The sequence below is a fragment of the Penaeus monodon genome, chromosome 32, assembly GCF_015228065.2.
Source record: "Penaeus monodon isolate SGIC_2016 chromosome 32, NSTDA_Pmon_1, whole genome shotgun sequence".
Classification (NCBI taxonomy): domain Eukaryota; kingdom Metazoa; phylum Arthropoda; class Malacostraca; order Decapoda; family Penaeidae; genus Penaeus; species Penaeus monodon.
Window position 1 is genome coordinate 22,805,437 of NC_051417.1, and position 905 is coordinate 22,806,341.

A 905-nucleotide genomic window follows, 5' to 3' on the forward strand; every position below is an offset into this window, starting at 1 on the left:
GCCCTCAGATCGAAAGTTGCTTCAGTGACGGTCTTCTTCTCCACGATGGATTACACACTCATCAAGCTCTCTCGCATGGGCCAGGGGGAGCTGATCGGTGAGCTCATGCAATGTTGTTGATCGAGCTGCACATCGTACGATTATTATGCTGCCGTACACTGATATTTCAAACTGATTTAATTTGATTCACTTAGCTGATTCTTTGTCGTTGAAATGTTTACAGTACAAAGATACGAAAGATATCTAACCAAGTGCTCTATCAATAGTAAAATAGTTATATGCACAAAGACAAAGACTTGATTAGGGAGTTAATGACATCAATCGTATGATAAGTATCTTTACTAATATACCGCTTTTTGTTGTAAAAGATTATTGTAACTTCTACGGCTATCATATCTATTATATCTGTTAAATCCAACATAACAGACTACTGTGAATATTATAGTAGTTTACTTTCACAACTGCAAATAGCATACAGACTCATGTAAATAGTATAACTATTACAGCAAGATTATATCTATTTCAACATGCTTCTATAACTACTATGATGTACAACTATAACTTCTAAAACAGACTAATTTAACTTTTATCATAGAATGCTTTTATCACTATAGCCACAGTAACACTACTATAACTACTACGCCAACCATGAGTTACTACTGTAACTGTCATAACAGCGTTCTACAACTATCGTAACTACTCTAACAGACTACCATAACCACCATAACTACCATACGACCCATCACTCCCATCTGACAAGCATTCCATTCCCACGCAGGTGACTTGGGTGGTTACATGGGCCTGTGTCTCGGAAGCAGCATCATCACCTGGATCGAAATCGTCATTTACAACATCACCTTCTGCTTCACCATCTTCAAGATAGTGATGAAGATACTTCTCGGCAA

At 37.5% G+C, this 905-nt stretch overlaps 1 protein-coding gene across 1 annotated transcript in view; it reads left to right on the forward strand.

Annotated features, from left to right (window-relative positions):
- Window positions 1-905, forward strand: part of LOC119593610 — a 16,629-nt gene that overhangs the window by 12,535 nt on the left and 3,189 nt on the right. The window contains exons 11-12 of the mRNA XM_037942564.1: window positions 9-97; window positions 779-901. Of these exons, the coding sequence (XP_037798492.1) occupies window positions 9-97; window positions 779-901 (212 nt within the window). The remainder of the gene's footprint in view (window positions 1-8; window positions 98-778; window positions 902-905) is intronic.